This window comes from Lolium rigidum, chromosome 6 (genome assembly GCF_022539505.1).
Source record: "Lolium rigidum isolate FL_2022 chromosome 6, APGP_CSIRO_Lrig_0.1, whole genome shotgun sequence".
Lineage (NCBI taxonomy): Eukaryota > Viridiplantae > Streptophyta > Magnoliopsida > Poales > Poaceae > Lolium > Lolium rigidum.
Window position 1 is genome coordinate 152311674 of NC_061513.1, and position 25559 is coordinate 152337232.

Below are 25559 nucleotides of genomic sequence, written 5' to 3' on the forward strand. Positions count from 1 at the left end.
CAAGTTTCAAAAGTTTATATGAAACTCATGGGAGATGTGAGAGCAGTGCCTGCCTTAGATTGGATGTGGAAAGGATGTTGTCAGCAGAAACATAAGGTCTTTTTCTGGCTTCTTATACACAATAGGCTGAACACTAGAGCACTGCTGCAGCGTAAGCATTTTTTGATGGCCGACTATTCTTGTATAATGTGTAATCAGCAACATCTGGAGACAAGGGTTCTATGTTGGCAATATATCTGTCCTCTCTGGATCCCTTCTCCTCCTGGTCAGATGAATCTCCAGGAAGTGTTGTCCAGTCTGAAGCTGGCCATATCCAAGCCATTCTTCATGAAAATTATCATGCTGGTTACATGGTCTATCTGGATCACACGCAATAGCTTTATATTCAAGGCTGCTATTCCGAGCGTTTACAGATGTCGCAAGGTTTTCAAGGATGAGCTTGCCCTTCTAGTGCACAAGGCTAAAAAGAAATCATATCATGGCATAGTTTCTTGGGTGGAAAACTTTAGATAGTTTTTTTTTTATTTAGGCCTGGTGCCTCTCTGCTTTTTCTAGTTGCTCTTCTCAAGCAACCGCTTATTTGTACTTTTTTCTTATGAATAAAATAAAAAAATATACAGTGGGGAAACCCACTGTTCACCCTCAAAAAAAAATTTAGATATAATAACATGATGTACAATGGGTTATTTGTTAGCCTTATCTCTAGTAACCACACATTCTAAATATGTGGTGAGAAAGATTGTGTTAAGAGATCATCTCTTAATTAAGAGAAGGTAAACTTTTTTTTCAACATTATCTCTCATTCATCTTAGCATTTATCTTACGTGGCAATGCTAAGATATCACATTATACATGCCTAAGAGAGGCCCGTGTATATATAGTAGTACTAAGTACTATGGACAGGAATCGTCAAAAAAAAGTATGGACAGGATGTTCTGATTCTTTTATGTGTACATACAATGTTGGATTGTGCAAACATGATGCTTCATGAAAGCACGATGCGACGAGCTGCAGTTTAGAGTCCTCAATTTTGCTTTCATGTTCAGTTTGTCCCAGTTGCATGTCGATCTCTGGTTCGCAATCCCACGATCACGCAGTCACACAGCTAAGACAGATTGAAATAAGACAAAGGCAATTCAGCCAGACTCACTGGTCGTGCTGACCGAATTGAGTAGGTCTCAATACGTCGATGTAACACTACGGGTATAAAAGAGAAAATTCTACTGAACATCAGAACAGCGAGCATAACAGATTTTCTTGAAAAAATACCATAACAGAGAAAATTAACCAGGAAGGCATATACTAGAGTGCAAACACATGTTTAATTGCCAAGCTTAGAAAGGCATGTAGAACCGTGTCTACGCAAAACACATCGGAATGGCAATCCTGATGGTGTGCAAGCTGAGACACAGGCTTAGGTTATACAACTTCAGGGATCATCGACAAGCCTTGAGTTTTTTGCTTCTAAGTTAGTTCAAACGTTAGATACCAAGACAGTTTCACGTTAGCTACGACACCATTGGCCTAGTAGCCCTGCTTCATCCTTTCCTCATGACGGTTCTTCTCATCCTGGAAACATAAAGCTCAAGTCAGTAGCATATCACTGCGATTTGACTCCAAACAAAGTGTTCTCATCATAGAAGATACGCAGAAATACACTGAAACATATCCAAGACATAAATTTGGAGAGTGGACAATAATGTGAAAAGGGCAAGCACCAGTGTAAGGAAGGTCTTTTTAATTCCTATAGGCAGCAACAAAATAATCCTATATCCAAATCCATGGATTGAAGCCGACCAATATGAGGACATACCATATGATTTAATGGTTCTACAGTTACCCATTCCTCCCTTCATAAAGACAAAGTGTACCGAAAATGAACTACTCCGTCTGAGTACCCTAGCTATGTGATTGAACTGGTCACCATATTCCTCCGTTCCATAATTCTTGTCGTGATTATAGTTCAAATTTGAACTAAAACGACGACAAGGATTATAGAGCGGAGGGAGTACTGGTTAATTTATATGCACTCATATGATATTTCTAATGTTAAAGTACTCGACAAATGAGAAGATAGATTTAATATTACGCAACAGACCAATGTAAACAACCAAAGTTATCATGAGAATACTGCTCAGAGTTAACGACACATACTTTTTCTGAAGATGCATCAGGAGTAAATCTCATGACCTTCTATGGTCTACTATCTCTAGTGTTTACTAATGAAATAAACACTGCTCGAATCCCAAAACATGAATTCATTATCAACCAAATACATACACAAACATTGTTGCCCTTCATTTAGATATCTCAACTTCAATAAGAAATATTTTTTTCCAAAAGTGGCACGACTACTTTCCATCCCGCTAAGCATTCTTTCTTGCTTTATGCCATATTTCAACCCAAACCGGGAAGGTAGGGCCAGTGTGGAAACAGCCAATTTAGCCTCTATGTCCCAATACACTAAATAAAAAAACTTCAAGAAACCAATAAAACCAAAGCTGATAATGTTAGAGTATGTCATGGGCCTGGCTATAGCCCATTAGTCTTAGGGTTAATTAGAGATAAGGGTCGCTTGCTTAGGGGTCAAGTAAACCTATATAAGGAGAGGAGACATATAAATCTAATCAAGCAAGAATTAAAAAGGAAATCCCTTCCCTCTTGCCACCGGCCGTGGGCAAGGCCCCCGGGCGGCCCTCTCGCGCCATCCCTCTAGCAGCATCATAACATTTGGTATCAGCTTTCCCGGGTTCGATCATGTCCAGCCCTCCACCGAGTTCTTCCCACCCGCCGCCGCCGCACTCCGACGTCCCCGCCGTTCTCTCCCCGGCGAAGATCACCGCAGCCCTCCGTGATCTCACCACCGCGGTCCAGGAGATTCACCTCTACTTGGCCGGCCCCTACGGGCCGCCGCCGGCCGCGCCACCAGCCGCCACCACCGGGCCGCTGCTCCTGCCGTGGCAGCCGCCACATCTGACGGTCTCCGCCGCGGTCGCCGCCACCACCCCGCCCTGGTTGCCGTGGCCATCCCAGCCACTCGCGGGCCCCGTCGCGGCCGTGGCCCCGCTGCAGCAGCCGGCGCCGCTGCCACTCAACCCCGGGCCAGCTACAACCGCGCCGGCTATACAAGTCCGGTTCCCGCCCTCGCCGTCACCGCTTCCGTCGTGGATCGCTACCCGCCACGTGTCAGCGGCGGTGAGGCTGCAGGCTGCTGCGCGCGGCCTCCTAGCGCGTCGGCGTGTGCGGGAGATGCGTGGTCTGCAGCTGCCGCTCCTCCATGTTGCCCTTCGCTGCGCACATGACCTCGCTCTCGTTCGCTGCGTCGGGGCTCTTGGGTATGCGGTTTCCCCCACGAGCGGCGGGCATGCTGTTTTTCCCGTGTGCAGCGACCTCAAAGTCTGCAACATCGGCGGTTGGGGGGGGCGCACCCCTCCTCGACAGGAGCGCACCGCGTAACACCACTGCATTCCGCCGCCAGCCTCCGCGAGGGCGCCTCCACTGGTCGCTCTTGCGACCTCTTCCAGTTGGCCATACACATGCACTCCTTTTGTCCAGCTGGTGTCCATGGGACCCAGGTGGCTGTACACGTCCACGTACGTCGTGCGGATGGTGTCCACTTTTTGTTAAGGGGTCCAAAATAGAGCGTCCCAGCCCATTTCAGGTTGAGAATAATAAAGCAAGCCGAGATGTAAAAGGCTTGTTTTTAGGTGTTAGGTTTGTGTCGAGTCAAGTCATCGTTATAAGTTGGTTAGGTTGCAGTTCGAGGACGATCTGCATGTCCAGGTGGGGTGTAGTGTTAGAGTACGTCATGGGCCTGGCTATAGCCCATTAGTCTTAGGGTTAATTAGAGATAAGGGTCGCTTGCTTAGGGGTCAAGTAAACCTCTCTATATAAGGAAAGGAGACGTATAAATCTAATCAAGCAAGAATTAAGAAGGAAATCCCTTCCCTCTTGCCACCGGCCGTGGGCAAGGCCCCCGGCCGGCCCTCTCGCGCCATCCCTCTAGCAGCATCATAACAGATAACATGAAGTATAAAGTATTCTGCCATACTTAGTTCCCCTCCTTTTTTTCTCAATGGGTGGTTGGTTGGGACATGTTTGCACTATGTTAGTTTTGTGTTTTTGTTCCAAAACAACCGATGAGAGGAATTACAAAATAAAAGTCATATATTTGATTGGATTGTTCTCTAATGCCAGTGCAGTAAGATAAAATATGTTGTAAACTCAAATGTATTTGGCACGCATCAAACATCAAAACCAAGCATTTTACAGCAGCATGCATCACCGCTATCTCCATGGATTAGCATGAAAACATGTCCATGGATTTTGTCAACTTTGTTGTGTGAAATCAACATAAACCAAATCAATCTACAAATCAAGCTATCAAAGCATTGGTTATGAACATGCAAATTTATAGCAAAAGATACCTTATTTTATACAGCCCACTATAAGCTTATCAGAAAGTAACTAACAATTGACCTATGCACAAGAAGCATACCTCAAAAGCTTGCTTAAGGTTCTCAAGCTCCTTGTCTAGATCATTGATTGCCTGGGTATATGCCTGCGTGGGGGAGGACTGGCTTGCAGTATGGATCTGCTCATATAACAAAACATCAGACTACTTGAGCAAACTATAGCCCAACTATAGAATAGAACAAACATAAGTGCACCCTACCCTAACAATGACTTTGTACTGAAGGGGGTGAGGGAGCTTATAGCCAGCAAAGAGAACATTTGGGTCCCTGTGTAGCTGCCTGCAGAATCTCACAGATACAGAAGAAAATAAGAAGGGGTGAACTGATGAACATAATGAAGGACGAAGATGCACATGGTTTTTCTACACATACATGCGGAGGATGTTGCCGACAGTATGGTCCTCGCGTTCAATGGTGAAAGATGCAGCATTCATGATCTTGGTATCCTTCTCAAATGACACCCTGCATTAGATAATCGTGAGGACTATAACCATGATGTTTAAGTAATAGAGTGGCAGGCAAGCTACTACAAGCCTTAGTCATAAGTTTAAGAAGTTCAAAAGCATCAGAATTTCATAACATCATGCTATAGAGAACATACACAGACACATTATCGTCTCCTCCCGTGAAAGAAACAGACACCCTAGCCGCCGCCATTTGCCTCGTCCTCGCCATCTACGACCGGGAATCGACAGGTTCCTGCCTCCTCTGCTAGCCGCTCCGGCGGGAGGGGGTGGGGGCCTCGGACCTGCGCTCGGCGCTGTACAAGGGTCCCTAAAGTTAGAGTTTGGTCAACCGGCAACGTCGTTATGGTTATGGCGGCGTTGTGAGGGACAAGAATAAGGTATATCCGCCTCCTCGTCCACCTCTTGAGGAGGGCAGGGATTCGTCTGGTCGCCGCTTCCCTGGAGTGGTGGATCTAGTCCAGCCTACATCTGTTATAGTTTTGGTGTTAGAAGATTCGGATCAATTAAAGGGTTCAATGGTGACGAGTTTGGCTCTGGGGCGCTGGTCCTTAGGGCACGTGCATGATGACTTACCGACTGTCATCAACAACATCGGGCTGGCTCCGGTAAGGGAGCGGCGACAGCGGCACGTCAACGGCTGGCTCTGGCAGCAGTAGTGGTCTCTAGGTGGTCCAAGGACATCGATGTAATTTTTATTATGTTTGGGGTGCTTTGTACTTCTTGTGAACTCATGGAATAGATTCAGATCTTTCCCGCAAAAAAAACATACACAAATGGCTATTAACAGATGAACAGAATTGAAATATTAAATTACTTCAAGAAACTTGTATTCCACAGCTACATTTCCTCCAAAAAAGAAACAAGCTATACCTAACAAAACACAACTGAAGCGTTATATGGATAAAATGTTAGGTAAAGTGTCGAGGAAGAGTAGACTCACTTCTTTGTGCCCTCTGGCACGACAAAGCGCTCGTAGCGGTCAGGGGCATTCATCTTTAATCAACACTTGGCTCCTTCCTCTTCAATTACTGCAAGCATGATTCATCAGATCAATAAGGCCCATTTCACAAGTCAGACTGCTCCTGAACTGAAATTCAGGAACCCCAATTAAATCTCCAAAAGTGATTATTTCACCTACGGAATGGATAAATTACACATCTATCTGAATCTCTATCTTCAGATATCTAAAACTGATTCTTTTTCTAGCGGAATGGATAAATTACCCATCGATCTTGCTAAACAAGGGTGCCAAAAGGGAGATGAATGCAACGCTGGGCTAGGTAAGATGTACCCAAAGGCAACCAACCACCTGCTAAAACCCCCAAACGGAAACAAATCTACCAACAGAAACGGAATGAAGACCTAATCGACCGGATAAGCCATTGCAGGGGTGGGCCAAACTTGGCGTATGATTTTCCTAGCTGAAACGACTATATGGAGCACACAGAAACAGGGTGTATTTATTTCCTAACAAAAAATACATGAGGATAACACAGCACGTAGCACCTGCCTCTATGATTATCTAGCTGCGCCTACCCAGCACATCTTTAGCCTAGAGTGTTAAGGACAAAAGATGCAGTTTATTATGCCCATAGGATTTACCCGATCGGCCATATTAAGAAGCTTGTGAGCCTGTTTTATGCACGCCCCATGAGATTTGCAGATTCGACAAGGCTCGATACATTGAAAAACAGAGCCTAAATCACAAACGCGAGCGGTTCAGCAGATAGCTTCCCGCGAATCGAAATGGGAGTGTGATGTGAGTTCACATCAGAGCCCAACTCCCCGTTCCATGCCGAATACACACCGTTGCATGAGAAATGGGGAGACTGACCCGAAAACTCTGCCTGGATTGTTGTACTCCACCCGAACAAATTGCTAGCGAAACCCAAAGCCCGCGGGATCAACTTCTGAAGTGACTAGGGTTCGTAGCCGCATACGTTTCACACGCGCACAGTTGAGGCCCAGCCGAAGAAGTAAGAGTCGAGAGTGGGGTGGGCAGAGGGGGTAAATCGGAGCAAGAGGCGACGAAACTAGGCGAGATATCGGCGCCCCGACCGACGGCTCGAGGACACATCTTGGGTGAAGCGAAGGGGGTTCAGGTTGAGCGGGAGAGGAGAGGAGGGGGGCGCACCTCGGGAGGGGCGCGGCGCGGAGGGCGTGCTCGCCGGAACCCTAGAAATCGCCGGGCCTGGTTGTCGGCGGAGGAGAAGAGTAGAGGAGCCGGCGAAAAAAAGTCTCTCCAGTGCGTGTTCAGTCGCCTAAATTACAGAAAACAGCTAGGTTAACGAGCCAGTACCTATTTTATTAATTTTTTCAAAAATCTACCAAGCCTGAGGCTAGATGTTACGTACAGATTTGTACCTGCACGCGAGTAACGGCCCAACCAGTTGAGCTAGTAGTCATACGTGTTAAATACAGAGGCGGATTGTTTTTGTACTATAGAATGTACATGTTAGAAACGTTAAAAATGAACTTTTTTTTCGCGAATTCCCTTTTCTGATTTTTTCATTTATGTCATTTATTTTCGATTGCTTAAATTTATCCTAGCTACGCAATTTTCTTTTCAATTCCCTTTGTACAATTCCATTTTTTACAATTCCCTTTTTTTTATTACTATGTAAGTTGATTCATGTTTCGTTTAACCAACTATTATAATTCCCTTTTTCGGGCTTGTGGTTTTTAGGGGGGGAAATAACGGGTGGGATATTCACTTGCAACTCAAATGAACTACCACTTGCTACTCAAATTAAGTACCGTTATTAAGTTGTAAGGTAAAAAAAAAGTTGCTAAAATATTCTAAATTAAAATAAACTTTTAGGGTTGCTAGGTATTTATATTTACCTTTGATAGATAACGTGCACCGGGTTGATAACTTCTAAACAAAAAAGGAGTCTCTAAAAATATTATAAATGAAATTAATTTTTTAGGGTTGATAGTTATTTATTTTTACCATTGATAAATAACGGGTCACCGGGTTGATAGGTCGCAAACTAAAAAGGAGTCACTAAAATATTCTAAATGAAATAAATTTTTGGGTTGGTAGTTATTCATATTTACCGGTGATAAATAACGGGGCATCGGGTTGATGATAGCTAAATATTCTAATAAAATAATTTTTAGGGTTGATAGTTATTTATTTTTACCATTGATAAATAACGGGTCACCGGGTTGATATCTTGCAAACAAAAGAAAGGGTCACTAAAATATTCTAAATGAAATACTTTTTAGGGTTGGTAGTTATTCATTTTTACCGGTGATAAATAACGTGGCACCGAGTTGATAGCTTGTAAATGAAAAATAATCGCTAAATATTCTAAATAAAATAATTTTTAGGGTTGATAGTTATTGATTTTTACCATTGGTAAATAACGGGTCACGGGTTGATAGCTCGCAAACTAAAAAGGAGTCACTAAAATATTCTAAATGAAATACTTTTTAGGGTTGGTGGTTATTCATATTTACCGGTAATAAATAATGGAGCACCGTGTTGGTAGCTTGTAAATTAAAAATAATCGCTAAATATTCTAAATAAAATAACTTTTATGGTTGATAGTTATTTATTTTTACCATTGATAAATAACGGATCACCGGATTGATAGCTTGCAAACAAAAAAAGTATCACTAAAATATTCTAAATGAAATACATTCTAGGGTTCGTAGTTGTTCATATTTACCGGTTAATAAATAACGGGGCACCCGATTGATATCTTGTAAATTAAAAATAATCGCTAAATATTCTAAATAAATATTTTTTATGGTTGATAGTTATTTAATTTTACCATTAATAAATAACGGGTCACCGGATTGATAGCTTGCAAATCAAAAATAATCGCTAAATATTCTAAATAAAATACATTTTAGGGTTGGTAGTCATTTATATTTACCATTGATAAATAATGGGGTTCCGGGTTGATAGCTTGCAAACTAAAAAATAATCGCTAAAATATTGTAAGTGAAATTAACTTTTTAGGGTTGATAGTTTTATAATTTCCCGTTGATAAATAACGGGGCACCTGGTTGATAGCTTTGTAAACTAAAAAAGAGATGCTTAAATATTCTAAATGAAATTAGCTTTTTAAGGTTGGTAGTTATTTAGATTTATCGTTGGTAAATAACGGGTCATCGGGGTGATAGCTTTGTAACTTAACAAAAAGAGTCGCTAAAATATTTTAATGAAATTAGCTTTTTAGGGTTGGTAGTTATTTACATTTACCGTTGGTAAATAACGGGACAACGGGTTGATAGCTTGTAACTAAAAAAAATTCACTAAAATATTCTAAATAAAATTAGCTTTTAGAGTTGATAGTTATTTATATATATTATTCATAAAAAACGGGGCACGGGGTTGATAGCTTGTAAGATTAAAAAAATTGCTAAAATATTTTGAATGAAATTAACTTTTTAAGGTTGCTACTTCATTATATTTATTACTGTAGAAAAAATGCCCATAATGCAAATACACGTGTTGAGAAGTTTCTGATTTTTTATTCTGCCAGGTTATTGACGATGGTATAAAATTTGTTTGTCTCCCAGTAATGCATGAAGTGTTCGTTTGAGGAGTTGGCGTGGCCCTGTTTCCTCCTGCCCACGGTCGCGTGTTCGAATCCCCGCCAGAGCTCGATTTATTTTTTACAGCCCAGGTCGCGCGGACTTTCCAGAAATGGAAACAACCGATTCTATTTCTATTTTCGGAAACTGAGCGCTCGGGTGCGATGGAACGATCGGTCGCTAGCTAGGGTCTCCCAGTCGTTTGGCATTGCTTTGATTGCCTATCTGACCAGTGGGACCCATGTGCCAAGCTCATGTGGCTACTGACTTGAATATTCCTCTCTTATCTTCCTCAAGCTGAATAGTTGCCGGTGTGCTTGTGAAGGCGAGCGAACCACCGACGGGTTAGTGGCCAGCCAGTCGCCAAGAGCAAAGCGAGATACACCATCTACAAGCCATGGCACCGCCGAGCGTTGTGTAGTGTTGCAGTAGAGTTGTCGGTGCTTCGAGTTGGGTGTCTGTGCAGGAGCAAGGTCAGTGGCGTGAAGGAGGTGGATCCGGTGGATTCTCTCGACGGTGTTGACGGGATTGGCCGGATGTGGGGGCGGGGCCGGAGCTGCTTGGGGATGATCCCCGATCAACGTTCCACAGTCAGAAGCTTCGCCGGTGGCGGAGCACTCCATCGACTCAGAAAGCCGCTTGACGGCGATGGAGCGACTCCGATTCATGTTTTGGTGCTCGGACGGGCCGCGTGGTTTCCTCTCGTCGGGGAGGAGCGGCGACCATGGTGTTGGTGGTGCTTGGGGACCTCTAGGGGCCTATCTGTAATTTTCTTTTTCTTGAGGTCCTTTTTGCTTTTGTTGCTGGACAGTTGTCCCGTCTCGAAGTTTCGAGCGGTGTCTGCGTGTGTTGTATTTCCGCTTTTAATATAATGCGCATGTACTTTCTAAAAAAAGTTCTTCGTTGCTTGTATGAACTTATCAATATCCTACAAAAGATTTCCAATGACCCATCCATTAATGTTCATCAAGCAAGATTTGGCTCCTAGATAGCAAACTATGTAATCAAAGAAAAGATAGAAAGATATAATAATGAAGCCATGATACCACCAAATCTTGGGGATGCTTGGTTTCCCAAAATATTAATCACTACTGGCAAAGAGACCCATCATTCTATCTTAGATCTTGGATCTACTGTCTCTGTGCTATCAAAAGAATTATATGATCTACTAGAACTCAAAACTATGGAAAAATGTTCAATAGATCTTTTGCTTGCTAATGACTCAACCACACATGCTTTAGGAAAAGTAAATGATATAATGGTTAAGCTACATACGGCTTTTGTGCTTGTTGATTTTGTTACCATGGACATGAGGAGTAAAACCTATAGTTCTATAATTTTTGGAAGACCTTTTTTTGAGAACTACAGGTGCAATCATTGACTCAAAGGAAGGGAATGTGAAGTTTCAATTCCCACATAAGAAGTGAATGGAAGACTTCCCAAGGATGAATGAGGTAGCACCAAGATACAAGCTAACACATGATCTCCATACCACTTGAAATAAGTAAGTAAAAAAGCCTAGCTATATGGCTATAAAGAAAGCGCTTTATGCAACCCGAGTTTTTCTTTTGCACTCTTGCTGTTGCAAGAGAGTTTCCTTTTGGTTTTCTCTATGGTTTTTCAAATAAAGTACCAAGTTTCACACAATATTCTTGCTGGACTACCAAGGAATTTTTTTGTCTTTGATATATATTGCAGCAACTATCATATTCTTGCACCACTAATGTCACCCCATAGAAAAGAAATGAAAGAAAGTTTTGTGTTGAAGTTTTTTGACAGGGAATGAAGGAACACCACATCAAGAGCTATCAAATAATGGTGAAGAACATAATCTTGGGAATGCAGAAGGCACCCCACTGGACCTATTAAACTCTCGGTTTGTAAACCTCTAAAGTTTGTTTTTTGAGCAACATAGAATGATCCTAGAAACTTCGAGAGTCTTTGTCCAGTGTTATGTATACAGCATGATATATATTTTGCATGCTTAGGAAAGAGATACTGAAACAAACTATCCCATGATTGAAGCCTTGATTAGAGTGAGTTGTATGTCATGAAAGGAAAAGAGAATGAAAGCAAAAGGCAGAAATTCAAAGTTATGCTTAGTGTTGCTAGATTCAAATACTTTGATGAATGATACCTTGGTAGTGCCTTATTTAGTGCTACCTTTTGCTCATATGCATGTATGTTTAATACTAAGGAGCCTTGTTGATAATAAATGATTGGCACTATGGACACTATGGCATGCTTTTAGATAATTTTGCTAGCCCAAAGTTCCAAAAACAAGATAAGACTTGTCTCCAAACAGCTACCATACCTACCTATGTGGCTTGCTAATTCAAGTATAATATGTGTGTTGTGCCTCAAAATACCTCAAAATGTCTCGGTTGTGTAGTTTTAAGCTCATGAGAACGTAAGGTGTGGGGTGATACACAGACGGTGATGGTGGCACACGGCCCATCGGGCGGCCTAGTTATTGTTGATCAAGATGGAAGAAGTCCAGCCCAAGAGCAAGGAGCCGGATCTGGCCTGACCTGCGCCAGGAGTTGGATTCGGCAAGGCCCATTGATACGTCTCAAACGTATCTATAATTTCTTCTGTTCCATGCTACTTTTATGATGATACACATATGTTTTATACACACTTTACATCATTTATATGCATTTTCCGGAACTAACCTATTGACGAGATGCCGAAGAGCCAGTTGTTGTTTTCTCGCTGTTTTTGGTTTCGTAAATCCTACACAGAAATATTCTCGGAATCGGACGAAATCAACGCCCAATATCTTATTTTTCCCGGAAGCTTCCAGAGCACCGAAGAGGGACCAGAGGGGAGCCCTGGGGGCCCCACCCCACCTGGCGGCGCGGCCAAGGGGGGGCACGCCCCCCTATGGTGTGGCTCCACCAGGACTCCTCCGAGGCTGCCCTTCCGCCTACTTAAAGCCTCCGTCGCGAAAACCCGAAAAGAATAAGCCACGAGACGAGAAAAGTTACGCAGCCGCCGCCATCGCGAAGCCAAGATTCGGGGGACAGAAGTCTCTGTTCCGGCACGCCGCCGGGACGGGGAATTGCCCCCGGAAGGCATCTCCATCGACACCACCGCCATCTTCATCAACGCTCGCTGTCTCCTATGATGAGGAGGGAGTAGTTCTCCCCGAGGCTAAGGGCTGTACCGTAGCTATGTGGTTCATCTCTCTCTCCCATGTGATCTTTATGTGATCATGAGCTTTGTGATCTAGTTGAATATCATCTATGTGCTACTCTAGTGATGTTATTAAAGTACTCTATTCCTCCTCCATGATGTAATGTTGACAGTGTGTGCATCATGTGGTAGTTGGCATAGGTTATGATTGTAATCTCTTGTAGATTATGGAGTTAACTATTACTATGATAGTATTGATGCGATCTATTCCCCCTTTCATAGCCGTACGGTGACAGTGTGCATGCTATGTTAGTACTCGGTATAATTGCAATGGTCTATTATGCACTCTAAGGTTACTTAAATATGAACACCGAATGTTGTGGAGCTTGTTAACTCCGGCTTGAGGGAGCTCTTGTAGCCCTACACAATGAATGGTGTTTGTCATCCAACAAGAGAGTGTAGAGAAAGTAGTATTTGTTTATTCAGTTATGTGATCAATGTTGAGAGTGTCCACTAGTGAAAGTATGATCCCTAGGCCTTGTTTCCAAGCATCGAATCACCGTTTATTTAATGTTCCACTGCATGTTTACTTGCTGTCATATTTATTTCAGGTTGTTATTACCACTCATATTCATCCATATTACTTGTATTTCACTATCTCTTCGCCGAACTAGTGCACCTATACATCTGACAAGTGTATTAGGTGTGTTGGGGACACAAGAGACTTCTTGTATCGTAATTGCGGGGTTGCTTGAGAGGGATATCTTTGTCCTCTACCTCCCCGAGTTCGATAAACCTTGGGTGATTCACTTAAGGGAAACTTGCTCGCCGTTCTACAAACCTCTCGCTCTTGGAGGCCCAACACCGTCTACGTAAATAGAAGCGTGCGTAGACATCAAGCTATTTTCACGGCGCCGTTGTTGGGGAGGTAAGGTAAAAGGTATTCACATCCTCCGACTACTAAGCTATTTCCTAGCACTCGTTGCTGGTGTGTGAGTGCTCGAAGCTATTTCCTTTAGATCCTGCAATTGCATCTTTTTGTTTCTTGTTTACACTAGTTAGGCTTAATGGAAAATAACAAAAATATTAGAGATCTTTATAGTATCTATCTTGAATTAGGACATGAGGTGTTTGAAGAGAAAATTAAAAAACGAATGGAACTTTATATGCATGATAATGCCAATGTTATTAGTATGAATGCTTTGAACACCATTGTTGCTAATGCTATGGAAGAATTTAAGCTTGGGGAAGCTGGTTGTGATATTTTTAGTCCCCCAAGTTTTGAGGAGAAAATTTACTTTGATGATACTTTGCCTCCCATTTATGATGATTATAATGATAGTGGTATTTTGGTGCCACCTACTATGGAGGATAAAGTTTATTATGATTATACCATGCCCGCAATTTATGATGATTACAATGATGGTTGTGATAGTTTTACTCCCACTATTACTAATAAAATTGATTATGCTTATGTGGAGAGTAATGATACTTTTATGCATGTGAATAAGAATGCTTTATGTGATAGTTATATTGTTGAGTTTGTTCATGATGCCACTGAAAGTTATTATGAGAGAGGGAAACATGGCTATATGCATCTTAATAATATTAAGTTTCCCCTCTTTATGTTGAGAATCTTGAAGTTGCTCGTGTTTTATCTTCCTATGCTTGTCACTTTGCTCCTCATGAATCTATTTGTGTACACGATTACTTTTCATAGGAAGTGGGTTAGGCTTAAATTTGTGTGACGCCCCAAAATCGGTACCATGAGGATCCCAGCGAATCCGCCGAAATCCGCACGATATCGATTCTAGGAGACGCACCACCAAGCGCCTCGTACACGTCGAAGCATGCACGCGATGCGGGTGGAATCAATCACGAGCGGTAACATTACAACAGGATTACAATAGAGCCCACAAGGAACATATATTACAACAACGACTCCAACGAGTCAAGAATACAAATAGATACATACAAAGATCCAAATCCGAGTACGGACAAGATACAAATTTGGACTAAGAGTCCTGAAGATAACCAATGGCGTCCATAACCCTGCCCAGGCCAAGCCGGAAGGGTAACCTTGCTAACGTCGTCTTCCTCGAACATATCTTTATACCTGCCCGGTTATGTCCCGTAGAAGCAGCAATAAGTACGGGTTCGTACTTAACAAGACTTCAAGACGTATAAGCAATCGTCAACCAGTCGTCCTTTGTACTTGAGGCACGCAGGGGACTTAGAGGACGCAAGAGGAACGTCATAGGCAATATGGTGGGGTTAAGCGGCAGCGCGCAAGCACTAAAAACCTATAGAGACACTCTACAACATTCGTCTAAACAGAGAAGGGGCGAGAGCGCATAAACTAACAGTTCCATACTCTGCAAACATAACACAGCCGATGCATTCCCCCCTCGCAAGGAAGTACTTACAAGGGCACTCACACGGTTGACAAGTTTTACCCATTTATTATTGAAGTTGTGCTAGACTTAGTACGCAAGTTATTATTAATAAACAACAGGTGTAAGTTGTCTATGATCGAGTCATACAGCTCCAAGTCGTCCATAACCGCGGACACGGCTTATCGATAAGATGTAACCCTACAGGGGTGCCCAAATGTGCCCACACGCACGATCTATCCAACCTGGCGAGGGAAAGATATCACGACTCTCACTCTCCTTCACTACAACAATGTCCAGGAAGCCACCTAACTAAGTTGAACCCGAATCGAAGTCCGGCCGAATCTCCGAGACGGACTTAGCTGTTTGCGCCTACGGCTTCCGAGGGTCAGAACACACACTGGGGCGAATGACCCGCTTCGAGCATCGATGAACGAACGTACCGCATCCTATACTTGCATACCGTAAACAAGGGATACAAGGCACCCGGGGCTTCCCAAAGTAAACAAGTAACAAGTCGGCATGCACGCAACAACAAATGGTAAAACATTACGAACTAGTTGTGGCCACTCGGACAAAGCCGTAGATTCCGGCAGTGGTCGAGGGGAGACCCATAGGCATACCCACGTGTGGTTAGAGCGCTCAATCTCGGAACAGATAACAAGAACTCGGGGTCCTAAGCTTTAAAGAAACACAAGTGAGCCGTCATAAAACGATCAGCTAACCCACCGATGCCTCCGCTAACAACTATTAACAAGTAACCATGATACCCTCAACAAATATAAGCATGTAGCATGTGTCATGATCCCCAACAGATAACCCGATGAAATAGCGATAACGGTAACGAGATAAAACAGCACTAGCATGCACTACGACTCGCAAGGCAGACCCGAAACCAAACAATAGCTGTAGGTGGTTGGTGGTTGGTGGTGGCAATATGGGCTGCTTGAGGTAACAAGTGGAAGGGACACGTGACAAGAACGCAACTTAAGGATAGCATGAGGGAGAAGGCAAAATAAAATAGGTGAGCGACTTCTGCAGGGGCAGAAGTATAGGAAAAATGCTTGCCTGTTAAAGATTGTCGAGGAACATCCGGAGAACTTGTCGTATCTCACCACACCACTTCGTGATCCTATCCGGGAAGAAGCAAATGCTGGAACACACAACGTATGCAAGTCTTACTACTACGGATAAAGAAGAATCGGCATGAGCAAGATGATATGCATGACATGGCAAAGATGGTGCAATGCATCTTATCCAAATTAATCGGAGTCGGAACCCCGGATAAACAATTAATAGGTTCGAGTTACATTTCTACCGTCAAAGTTAAGGGTTGATTAGCATGGTAGAACATATGGCATGAGTGAGCTACACAATTTAAACGGAGCGGGAAACCTTATCGGCAATTCCAAAATACTCCGCAAATTAGTTATTAGGCGCGATGCAAACTACCATGGCCCGACATGATGCAAGATGCTAACATGCATATGAATGACATATTTAAATTACTCACATTTTTATGATAAATTTACACATATAAAATACTATATTTTAAGTTACAATTTAAACAATACTAGCAAAAGTGCCCGTGCGTTGCACCGGGAGAGGAACACGAACGATGCCGAACCGGCGAAGTGGATCTTGTGGGCGGCGGCAGTAGAATCTGGTCGGCTATCCATCTCTAGCGCTTTGTCCCCCGAAGTCTTTGATTTCCGCTGACGCGTCGCCAACGGAGATCGAGGGGAAACAACGATGAGTGGAGATCTAACCAATTTATCGGATATCCCCAAAGGGACGATCTGACCGGTTTATGTAGGAGTAGAACTTTGTAAATCCATGGGGCCGTAGCAACTCCAAATGTTAAGCCTATATAATTAATTAAAACAATATATTTGTTATTAATAGCGAATATGTCTTTAAGTTGCTACTGGTTGATATTCATCGAGCCTCACCTACCAACCAGCGCCTCCCCACCGTCCACCTCGGGGACCCACCGACATCTATTTTTCCACAACAATTATGTTTATATTTTGATGGATTAATATCAAACTTAATTTAAAGGCGGCAGCTTCTCTTTACTCGTTATATTGCTTGGTGTTGAATAATTTTCCCATGAGACTTTTTTCTCTTTTCCATCTCCGAACTCTTAAAATTGATTTAATTTCACAATTCATGTTCAGCGTGTTTTGAAGCCAACTTTAATACTTCATCATGTGCAACTTGTATTTGTTTCGACCACACAAAAGACAGGCTCTACCGAGCCATGTCGCCTCTAGTGCCCACTTTGCATGATTTTTCGCTGACGATTTTAGTTAGACCTGTCGTGTAGCTTGTGGCCCATTGATACGAAGCATACCCACCGGCCTAGGAGCGATCAACGACCTTACGAGAAACCAAGCGACGACCGAACCGTTTTTCACTTAAGCGGTGGTAGGGTTTGTAATATACGTGTCAACTATTTTTCCTCCATCGTCCACAAGCGCATGGCTCCCCCATGTTCCTATTCACCGTCCTTCGGATCCGGCTCCTTTTCTTGCTCAACGATGACGCCCTTTCCGCCCTCTTAATTTTTCTCCGAGGTGCTTCCTTTCTCTCGCATTTATGCTGGTGCTTTCTTTTATTGGGGCCCGACGTCTTTGTAACTCGGTGAAGCACTTTCTGTATTATATGCTGTCATTGAGAAGAAAATATTAAGTATTGCTATGATTGCACTTAGAATTAATTTACATTCAACAAAAAAAAGTACTGAGAAGAATTTACGTACTGGATCGTGAACGGATGATGTTGGGCTGCTCGGCTGAGCCTTTTTTCCTTCGCAGTTCATCATATTTCTGGTTCGTTGTACTCCGCAGTAAATTCTCTCCGCGCCCAAGGAATCCTGCCGCCGCTACTGCCGCTTCTCTCGTAGTAAATTCTCCATCAAGCCCTGTGCATCATATGCCTCCAATCCAACTGTGCGTGTGCGTCCAAGGTTTTTGCTGCTCTTCGGGCAACTCTCGCCACAGCCACACCCTTTCCATCAGCAAGCCCATAATCCATCCCGATTTGCTGCTCTTCGGAGCAACTCTCGCCACATCCTTTCCGTCCTGTCCAGCAAGCCATAATCCATCCCGATTTGCTGCTTCTTTTTTAATTTCCGACTCACCTTGTGACAAGGCAATTTGCAGACGTATATAAACCGGTGGTACTTGCTGCAAGAACGCAAGGTGGGACTAAAACGTGAGTCTAATTCGTACGAATAGAACCTAGCTTGGTTATTTTGCAAATCAACAGAGTAAATTGTACAGGAGGTGCAAGGTTCTGGGCCGGTGCGTGAAGTGGGCCTTATTTTTGTGGTTCACTCTCCATCCGTTTTTTCCCTCTGGCCAGAAGAAGGCGATCAGATTCCATGCGTACCAACAGAGAATAGAGAAGCCCATGAGAAAAGCCCAGGCCGTGCATGGGTAAGAAAAAATCCCCAATCTATTTTTTCTTCTTGTGATACCACGGACAACTGCAACGCCATATTCGAGCTCGAGCAGCATCCTTGCCTACTACCGCATCGTCGGCCATGTCTCAACCATCGACCTCTCCGCCGCCCTACCGGCCACCCACATCGCTTCACTCGCACATAATTTGTTAGTACTATCTTTTTTGAAATAAACGAGAGCTACATTAAGTCAACACGGTTACAGACCAAATTACAAGAAGGGCCTTGAGAAAACATGAAATAATGGACCAGTCCTTTGAGTTTGCATACATGACCCTAGCGTAGAAACTGAAAACGCGATCAGGTCCCTGATCGTCGCCGGGGAAGGGACTCCGCCATCGACTGCCTTCCACGCCGCCGGGGAACAAGCCACTTGGTGTTAGTACTAATTTCATCAGTATTGCCTAAATCAATCCTCACTGAATCAGTACTAATTCGTTAACTGAATCTCTCGTGCGCAAAACTCATTAGGAAAACGCTGTCAATCGTCCGGGGGATCGCACGTCTCGTCCCCCGGCTCCTCCTATCAACACGCGTCAGCGTGGTCCCCGCCCACCGCCCAAGCCAGAGCCTCTCTATCCCCACTCTTTCTTCCTCCCACAGCTGTCGCTGGGCTACATCCAGTTAGCATTCTTCTTCCTCCCGTAAATTCCCCATGCTGCTGCTCCCTCGTGGCTCTCCCGTGCCACCGCAACCCTGGACCGACACCAAGCACCGCCCCAACCTCCTCCCTCCCGGAGCTCGCCACCCAGGGAGCGCCTGCCTCATCGTTGGGTGCTCTTCGGCTTGGACCTTGGGCTCCCCTAGATGCGGTGGCCGCGGGGGACCAGCGACGAGGACCAGGTCACCGCTGCCCTTCCACCTCCGCGTCGGCATCCTCCATCTCCGGGCTTGCTACAATAGGCGCCCAACCTCGCTACATGGGGCAAAGCGCAGCCGGTGTTGCTACTTCGAGCTAGCAGCGGTGCTACTATGGCGCGACGGAGTTGCTCCCAGCGGCTGTCGGTCCTGCTACAATGGCGCGGCGGAGGTGCTCCCAGCGGCCGCCGGTCCCGCTATAATGGCGCGGCGGAGGTGCTCGCGCCGGCCGCCGGTGTCGCTACAATGGTCCGGCGGAGTTGCTCGCGGCGGCCGCCGTGTCGCTGCTGCATGGCCCGCCGCAGCGTCTCGCACAATAGGCAACGGGCGCTGCTACAGAGGTCGGGCACGACCGCTACTAAGGTCGGGCACGGCTGCTACAAAGCGCGGCGACTTATGCTACAAGCGGCAGGGGCGATGTGCTACAAGCGGTGGCGGCTGTTGCTATCAACGGCGGCGGCCCTTTCTACAAACGGCGGTGGATGTTGCTACAAATCGGGCGCCGCCTTGTCGCAAGGAGTCCGGCGAGGTCGTCGACGGAGCTACCACCAACGACCGCCGCCCGTTGCTACAAATCGGGCGCCACCTTGCTGCAAGGAGTCCGGCGAGGTCGTCGACGGTGCTACCACCAACGACCGCCGCCCGTTGCTACAAACCGGGTGCCGCCTTGGTGCAAGGAGTTCGACGAGGCCGGCGGCGAAGCTACATGTACGGGACGGTGGTGCTGCCGGCGTAGGCGGCGGTGCTACCGGAGCGGGCGGCATTTTGCCGGCGTGGGCGGCGGTCCGGCGCAGTGAGGCAAGCGCGGACGGGATTCATTTTGCTTTTTGCTGAGTCGTGTTGGGTTTTCCTCTTCCGTGAAGAAGACGCGGTGCACGTCGCTGACCAGTCAACGGCCCAATCCTAACCATTGGTCTGAAACGATCGGACGGGTGTGGACCCGGGGATCAGGGATTTAATCCCCCGGGGGACGCTCAGCACTGCCCAACTCATTAATACAGTTCCTCATCATCTCATACAGATCCATTCAACAATTAAATATTCATCAAATAATTGGCATGCGCCCTGGACTTGGGGCTAATGGAATCAAGGGCACCTCTCTCTTTGATTTGCTCCGTTTGGTCAACCAGCATCATGGGCAAACTCACCCAGTCGAACATGTGCGTCATCTATCTAATTAGTACTACTCCGTAATTACCAACTGTCGTATGAACGCACAGAGGGAGATTAACTGGGCGAATGCACTCGATGTCTCGATGCTTGCCTGATTTCTGGCCGCCCACGTCGCCTTCCTCGGAACCTCATCTCAATTTCTCCAATCTCACTCCTTCCTCTCTCGGTGGCCATTGATGTGACCATGCCGAGCGTCTCAGCCTCCCCCCGTTTCGGTTCCCTACGCCAGAAGACCCGCAGCAGCCAACCGAAAGCTTCCCCGCCAATCTCTAGGAACGGAAGCAGCAGCTCCTGGAGGCCCGGCCATGATCGAACCAGTGAGATCCATGGTGGTGCCCCCGTGGCTCCCCATACCGAAGGACCCCCACCCACCGGCACGGCGCGTCTGTTGGCTTCTGGTGGCCGCCCGAGCCTGAAGACCTCGCTAGGTCCAAGGGCCACCCGGCACACCATGCACCATCTCCCTCCGCTCCATCCCCTTGCGATTTGGGAGGCGGAGGATTGGGGAAGAGTTTGGTGCGTTGTTAAAAAAAAGAGGAACAAAACGGTCTGGTGGCATTGTGTGTTATATGCGATTTGGTGGGAGGGCAAAATCGTCCAAAAAAAAGTTGGATGAAAATTTTGGCCCAACGGGGCGACCCATCCCGCACCCGCGCGTCCGGATGGGTCCAGCCGGACAAAAACCCGGCCCAACGCGGGGACGCACCGCAAAAGCGGACGGCCGCGGCGTCCGGAACGACGCAAACCCGGCCCAAATCTGGGCTAGGTTTGCGTGGCCGCGGATGGCACGCGCCGTCCGCTCGCGTCCGCGTGTCGGTCGCCTCGTCTCCCTTGGGCCCACCGTCGGCGACCGGGGAGTCTATTAAATGGGGACCGGAGGGGATCCGGCCCTCCACTCCGGTCCCCACTCCACTCCCGAGCAAAAACCGCCGCCATGGCCCCGAAGCGACGGTTCGCTCCCCGAGCGAACGACGACGAGGCCGGCAGCCAGTCGGCGTCGGCCGCCGGCGGCCGCGACCATCGTGCGGAAACCGAGGCGGCCTCCACATCGGAGAGGCCGCCCGCCGCGGCGCGGCATTGCCGCAACCGCCGCCGCCGCCGCTCGAGCCCAAGCCCGAGTCCTCGGAGGAGGACCCGGACCTCCGCGCCGCCCTCATCGTCTCCGGCGGCGGAGGAGAGGCGAAATGGCCGCAACTCCATGCGGCCATTCGCACCTCCGAAATGGAGGAGGCGGCGCGGCGGGAGGCGGGAGGACGCGGAGGGCCGGGAGCTCTACGCCCGTGCCCTCCGGGCGCGACGGGAGGAGGAGGAGGAGACGGCGCGCGCGGGAGGAGGCCGTGCGCCGCGTCGCCGGCGGCAGCGCCGCCGGAGGAGAGGTGCCGCCGCCGGAGGAGTCGGCGCCGGAGGCCGAGCGGCGCCGCCGGGCAGAGAGGCGGCGGCCGCCTCCGGGCGGCGCGGGTGGCTCCGGACCCCCACTCGCCGTGGGAGGAGGCCCCGTGGTCTCTCGGCCGGAGTCCCCGGCGCGGTCGAGCCACGACGGTGCCTCGCCGCCGGGGACCTCGACGACGTCGCCGACGACGCCCACGGGGGCTAGGCGGCGCACCGGCGGCCACCGCGCCGCCGACCAAACCCTAGAGGGTTTTTTATTTTCCGTTTATATTTTAGTTTAAATTTAAAAGCCCATATAGGGGCTTCTTTTGTTAGTTTTATTTGCCCAAAATAGGGCTATGTACTAAATTTGCCCAAAATAGGGCATATGTTTAATCAAATATCGTTTAAATTTGCCATTTTCATTTTGTTTTCTAGTTTCTCCAATTTGCGATGCGTCCGCGCGTTGGGCGCGACGCGCGACCCAAACGGACACGCGGACGCGGGCCGCTGTCCGCGTGTCCGGGCGGCGACCCAAACGGCCCAAAACGGACGGCCCAGCGCATCCGTTTGGGTCGCCCGGTTGGAGATGCCCTTAGCTCCTTTATTATTAGGTATAGATAAAATAGAAAAGATTTTCGAAAATAAAATAGAGACAGACATAGGGATGGTTAGAACTGGACACATGAAGCAGAGAGGAGGGAACCGGTCTCGCAAGCCACGGATCTGATTAAAAATCAGAGAACAAAAGGACTCAGATTTACACTGTATTGTATTTGATCTTGAGATCATCTTAGTACAGAACGAGGGTGAGGACCAACTGTTGTACTCTTTGTATGCTGATACAAAGCGCACTGTATATGAGCAAAAATGGCGTGAGTTTGGAGTGACAAAAGACAGATAAAAAGTATGTTGTTTTGTAGCATTTGGGAATTGATCTCCACCTGCACAGATGGAACAGTGACAGCAGTACCACTGTATGGTTATTTGGATGCGAGCGCCATCTGAAACCAAGAATACGGAAGGCTACAGGATAAAAGAAAAACAAAACGAGGTGGTCTTCCATGGCGTTGGGGATTTGATCTCCGGATCGACAAAACAGCCTACGTACAAATAGACCAGCTGAACTATTGTTGAATCCTGTAAAGAAAAAGGGTCGCCGTGATTTAGAGCAAGCATAGGAGGCCACGCGCTGGTGAAACTGACGAAACTGAAGATGACAAAACGGTGGAGTGGTGATGGAAAACAACCACGGAACCGAGACCTGAACGGAGACGTAGATCGTGTGCCTGAGATGCGGACGTGCTGGTGAAGGTGCGGTGTGGAGCGCTGCAAGGGACCGAGCCGCAGGACAACAACAAAACGAGCAGCAGGATGCGGACGGGCTCATCCATGGCGACGTGCTACCGAACGTGGACGATGGCATGGCTACCGAGATGGAAAACAAAACAGGGGAAGGGCTGGATCGAGTCGGCTGCTCACCGAGAAGTTGCTGGCGAACGGATTCGGCCCAGAGACGCGTGAAGACGCCGGGGAAGAAGATGACGACGGTGGTCACCGTCGCGGACACGCTGCGAGGACGTCGTCCGTGTCGTCGACCTTGACGCTCCGGGCTCGATCTTCTGGTGGAAACGACGGAGTAGATCCTCGCGGTGCTCTTGGCAAGACGGCCTTGACGAGGAGGAAAAGAAACGAGGCGGGCGGGGGACGAGGTCGCCCAGCTCGCGTCCATGGCGGAGGTCTCCTCAGGCAAAACAGCCGTCAGCTTCGTCAGAAAAAGGCGACGGCGAACAGTGAGCAAACAGGAAAGGGAAGATGGGGAAAAGAGGCAGCATCTCACCAGGAAGCTGATGGACACCTCACCAGGGGCGGACGAGGTTGGAGGCGGTCGGAAATCTTGCCGGAGCGCGGCGGCCGGAGAAGAGAATCGGTGACCTTGACGTTGATTCTGGACGTATTGGGGCGATTCCTTGTACCAGGACGAAGAGGAGGACGAGGCGGAGACGCGGACGCGTTCAGCGGAGCTCGGGGAAGGCGGGAACGACGGCGCGCCGGTGAGGTACAGCGGTGGTGGTGGCTCGTTTGCTTTCTCTGAAGTTTTTACTGAACTAGTTCTTTTTCTTCTGCCTTCTCTTCTATTGGCGTGGTCGAGAAGACGCAGGTGGCGGCGGAGCTAGGAGGAAGAGCGCTAGGGTTTCTAAGAGGCTTGGGAAGGGATTTAACAGGAGGAGGGAGTGGTTGTGGAGATGACGTTGGCCATGAGGGTGGGTTTCACGTTTCCTGCGTGTGACTCCCTGAAGGAGACGATAGAATGGTGGCTAAAGTTCTTGCCTTGGCTGAACTCTTCTTTGCTCCTTTTCTCTTCTTCTATTCTGTTTCTCACAGATTTTTTCCAGGAAGCAAAGAGAGAGGGTTTGTAAAACGTTTGAAGTTTTTTAAACTTTGGTTCTGAAGATGAAACAGTTTTGGCAAACATACAACATAAGAAGTTTGATTGATTTAAAATATGAAAAAGAAAGGATCGTTCTATAAACCACACGATATTTTCCAAAACCAAAACAAGATTTCAATAAAATAAGTTATATAGATTTTATTAAAACATGCAAGGTGATTGCTGCCATCATTATGCACAAAAGAAAATGCACAAATAAAAATCTAATAGGGGTATTTTCCTGGGCCGTTACAATTTGTTTCATACTTGCTTTTTGATGCTCTCTTTTGCTTCAACTCCTATTTCTTGCGAGTGCATCATTAAAATCGCTGAGCCCATCTTAATGGCTATAAAGAAAGCACTTCTTGGGAGATAACCCATGTTTTTATTTTGCTACTGTTTTGTTGTGTCTTGGAAGTTGTTACTACTGTAGCAACCTCTACTTATCTTTATTTTATTGCATTGTTGTGCCAAGTAAAGTCTTTGATAGTAAAGTCAATACTAGATTTGGATTACTGCGCAGAAACAGATTTCTTGCTGTCACGAAATTTAGCAGCCCCTTCTGTAGGTAACTCAGAAAAATCTGCCAATTTACGTGCGTGATCTTCAGATATGTACGCAACTTTCATTAAATTTGAGCATTTTCATCTGAGCAAGTTAAGTGCCCCAGAAAAATTCGTCTTTACGGACTGTTCTGTTTTGACAGATTCTGCCTTTTATTTCGCATTGCCTCGTTTTGCTATGTTTGATGGATTTCTTTGTTCCATTAACTTTCAGTAGCTTTGTGCAATATCCAGAAGTGTTAAGAATGATTATGTCACCTCTGAATATATGAATTTTCAATTATGCACTAACCCTCTAATGAGTTTGTTTTGAGTTTGGTGTGGAGGAAGTTTTCAAGGGTCAAGAGAGGAGGATGATACAATATGATCAAGAAGAGTGAAAAGTCTAAGCTTGGGGATGCCCCCGTGGTTCATCCCTGCATATTTTAAGAAGACTCAAGCATCTAAGCTTGGGGATGCCCAAGGCATCCCTTCTTCATCGACAACTTATCAGGTCACCTCTAGTGAAACTATATTTTTATTCCGTCACATCTTATGTGCTTTACTTGGAGCGTCTCGTATGTTTTTGTTTTTGTTTTTGTTTGAATAAAATCGGATCCTAGCATTCCTTGTGTGGGAGAGAGACACGCTCCGTTGTTGCATATGAACACATGTGTTCTTAGCTTTACTTTTA

The 25559-nt window shown here is 46.4% G+C and overlaps 1 protein-coding gene and 1 long non-coding RNA gene across 2 annotated transcripts; both read right to left on the bottom strand.

The window, feature by feature from the left end:
- Positions 1–1263: 1263 nt before the first annotated feature.
- LOC124665150 (DNA-directed RNA polymerases II, IV and V subunit 11-like) lies at positions 1264–7194 on the bottom strand. The gene is made up of 6 exons (XM_047202555.1): positions 7077–7194; positions 5883–5970; positions 4848–4937; positions 4676–4754; positions 4499–4594; positions 1264–1569 (listed from the first exon to the last, which is right to left on the bottom strand). Exons 2-6 carry the CDS (start codon positions 5933–5935, stop codon positions 1525–1527), a joined length of 363 nt encoding a protein of 120 aa, XP_047058511.1. The 5' UTR covers positions 5936–5970; positions 7077–7194; the 3' UTR covers positions 1264–1524.
- Positions 7195–16128: 8934 nt separating this feature from the next.
- LOC124659303 lies at positions 16129–23773 on the bottom strand. Its single transcript, XR_006989531.1, has 3 exons — positions 23733–23773; positions 23375–23633; positions 16129–16177 (listed from the first exon to the last, which is right to left on the bottom strand). It is a non-coding gene; the product is annotated as an uncharacterized LOC124659303 (long non-coding RNA).
- Positions 23774–25559: the final 1786 nt, after the last annotated feature.

Coding starts and splice junctions, on each gene's coding strand:
- LOC124665150 (XM_047202555.1), bottom strand. CDS start 5,935: ATGAATGCCCCTGACCGCTACGAGCGCTTTGTCGTGCCAGAGGGCACA. Junction 4,938..5,882: donor GTGCCAGAGGGCACAAAGAA/GTGAGTCTACTC, acceptor TATCTAATGCAG/GGTGTCATTTGAGAAGGATA. Junction 4,595..4,675: donor AGTACAAAGTCATTGTTAGG/GTAGGGTGCACT, acceptor TTATATGAGCAG/ATCCATACTGCAAGCCAGTC.